This window comes from Nicotiana tomentosiformis, chromosome 9 (genome assembly GCF_000390325.3).
Source record: "Nicotiana tomentosiformis chromosome 9, ASM39032v3, whole genome shotgun sequence".
In the NCBI taxonomy this organism is placed as follows: Eukaryota; Viridiplantae; Streptophyta; class Magnoliopsida; order Solanales; family Solanaceae; genus Nicotiana; species Nicotiana tomentosiformis.
The window spans coordinates 81,737,354-81,740,118 of record NC_090820.1 but is presented as its reverse complement, the minus strand read 5'-3'; the positions used below and the strand labels follow the sequence as shown (position 1 = coordinate 81,740,118).

The following is a 2,765-nucleotide window of genomic DNA, read 5'->3' as shown; positions in this document are numbered from 1 at the left end:
ACCGGTATGGTGTACTCATGCTACGCTTCTACACATCATTTTCTGTAGATCCAGATACTTTATATCAGCCTATGTATCAGCGAGTTGAGCTTGAATTGGAGACTTCAAGGTATACCTGCCGGCGTCCGCAGGCCTCAAAGTCACCCTCTATCTAGTTCGATCTCTTTTTCCCTTTTTAAAGATATTGTTGTATATGGATGTTCAAAATACTCTTATAAAGCTTGTGACTTGATGTCACGACCCAAAATCTCACATGTCATGATGGCACCTATCGCAATACTAGGCAAGCCCACAATTGACAAAGAACCACGCATCATTAAATTTAAAACATAAGGAAATAAGTTTGATAGTGAAAATCTCATAAATAACTGATAAGAAAATACCGTGACTCAATACAAAATCCCCCAAAATTCAGGTGCCACTGAGTACGTGAGCATGGTGATACGCTCCCATTTCCACTCCGGGATCTCAAGCCTCTAAAGCAAATCGCTCGGCCTCTGATGGTCTTACTTCATCTGCTGACAATTTAAGCACCGGGCTACAAACCCCACTATATCTTTCTTCATCCTCCTCCACCAATAGTGCTGCCTCAAGTACTGATAAATCTTTGCGGCACCCGGATGAATGGAATACCGCAAACTGTAGGCCTTCTCAAGAATCAACTCACGTAATCCATCTACATTGGACATACAAATATGACCCTGCATCCGCAACACCCCATCATCCCCAATATAAACCTCCTTGGCATCACCGTGATGAACCATGTCCTTAAGGAAAAGCAAATGGGGGTTAGCATACTGATGCTCTCTGAGGCGATCACATAAGGAATACCTAGAAACCACACAAGCTAGAACCCGACTAGGCTCCGAAACATATAACCTCATGAACTGATTGGCCAAGGCATGAACATCTGATGCAAACGGTCTCTCACTAACAGGAATGAATGGAAGGCTACCCATACTCACTGCCTTCCTATTCAAGGCATCCACCACCACATTGGCCTTCCTGGGATGATACATAATGGTAATAACATAGTCCTTTAGCATCTCCAACCATCTCCATTGCCTCAATTTTAGATCCTTTTGTTTGAACAAGTACTGAAGACTCCGATAATTTGTAAATACTCACAAGACACACCGTAGATATAATACCTCCAAATCTTCAACGCATGAACGATGGCTGCCAACTCCAAATTATGAACACGGTAGTTCTTCTCATGAGGCTTCAACTGGCGTAAGGCATAAGCAATCACTCCACCCTCCTGCATCAAGACATACCCAATCCTGATCCGAAAAGCATCACAATACATTGTATAAAAACCTGATGCTGAAGGCAAAACTAGAACTGGAGTTGTGGTCAAGGCAGTCTTGATCTTCTGAAATCTCTCCTCACACTCATTCGACCACCCGAATGGAGCACCCTTCTAGGTCAAGCAGGTTAAAAGCGATGCAATGGATGAGAAACCCTCCACGAAGGGACGCTAATATCCGGCCAAGCCAAGAAAACTCTGAATCTCAGTAGCTGGAGACGGTCTTGGAAAACTATGAACCGCCTCTATCTTCTTCGAATCCACCTTAATCCTATCACTTGACACCACGTGCTCCAAGAACGCCACTGAACTGAGCCAAACCTCACACTTAGAGAACTTGGCATAAAGCTTCTCCTGCCTCAACCTCTGTAGTACAATCCTTAAATGTTATGCATGCTTTTCCTGGCTACATGAGTACACCAGGATATCATCAATAACTACTATGACAAACGAATCAAGATATGGTTGGAATACATTGTTCATCAGATGCATGAATGTTTTTGGGGCATTAGTCAGCCCAAAAGACAACACAAGGAACTCATAGTGACCATAGCGTGTCCTAAATGCCATATTCAGAATATTCGAGTCCCGAATCTTCAACTGGTGTTACCCAGACCTCAAATCAATCTTAGAGAACATTTTCACTCCCTGAAGTTGGTCAAATAACTCATCAATGTGTGGCAAAGGATACTTGTTCTTAATTGTAACCTTGTTCAATTGCATGTAGTCAATGTACATTCATTTAGTACCATCCTTATTCTATACAAACAGAACTGGTGCACCCAAGGCGACACACTAGGCCTAATGAACCCCTTATCAACAAGCTCTTAAAGGTGCTTTTTCAACTCGTTCAAATTTGTTGGTGCCATAATGTATGAAGGAATAGAAATGGGATGAGTGCCCGGCACCAAGTCAATACCAAAATCAATGTCCCTGTCGGGTGGCATGCCCGACTGCTATGCAGGAAACACATCTGGAAAGTCTTGCACCACCGAAACAATATCAGTACTAGGAGTATCAGCACCAACATCCCTCACAAAAGCCAAATATGACAAGCACCCCTTCCCAACCATCCGTTAGGCCTTCAAATATTAAATCACCATACTAGGAACATAGTCTAGAAAACCTCTCCACTCGATCCTAGGTAACCCTGGAATCGCCAATGCCATGGTCTTAGCGTGACAATCCAGAATAGCATGACATGGAGGCAACCAATCCATACCCAGAATCACGTCTAAATCAACCATACTAAGCAATAAGAGATCAACTCTAGTCTCCAATCCCCCAATAGTCACCACACACGACCGATACACATGGTCCACAATAATAGAATCGCCCATCGGTGTAGATACCTGAGCAGGATAAACTAAGGACTCACGGGGCATATCCAGATAACGAGAAAAATATGATGATACATACGAATAAATAGAACCAATGTCAAATAATATAGAAGCAT

General features: G+C 42.9%; 1 protein-coding gene across 1 annotated transcript; it reads right to left on the bottom strand.

Annotated features, from left to right (window-relative positions):
- Nucleotides 1-506: 506 nt before the first annotated feature.
- On the bottom strand, nt 507-2,047 carry LOC138899092 (uncharacterized). Its single transcript, XM_070185208.1, has 2 exons — nt 1,920-2,047; nt 507-1,005 (listed from the first exon to the last, which is right to left on the bottom strand). Exons 1-2 carry the CDS (start codon nt 2,045-2,047, stop codon nt 507-509), a joined length of 627 nt encoding a protein of 208 aa, XP_070041309.1.
- Between the last annotated feature and the right edge of the window lie 718 nt (nt 2,048-2,765).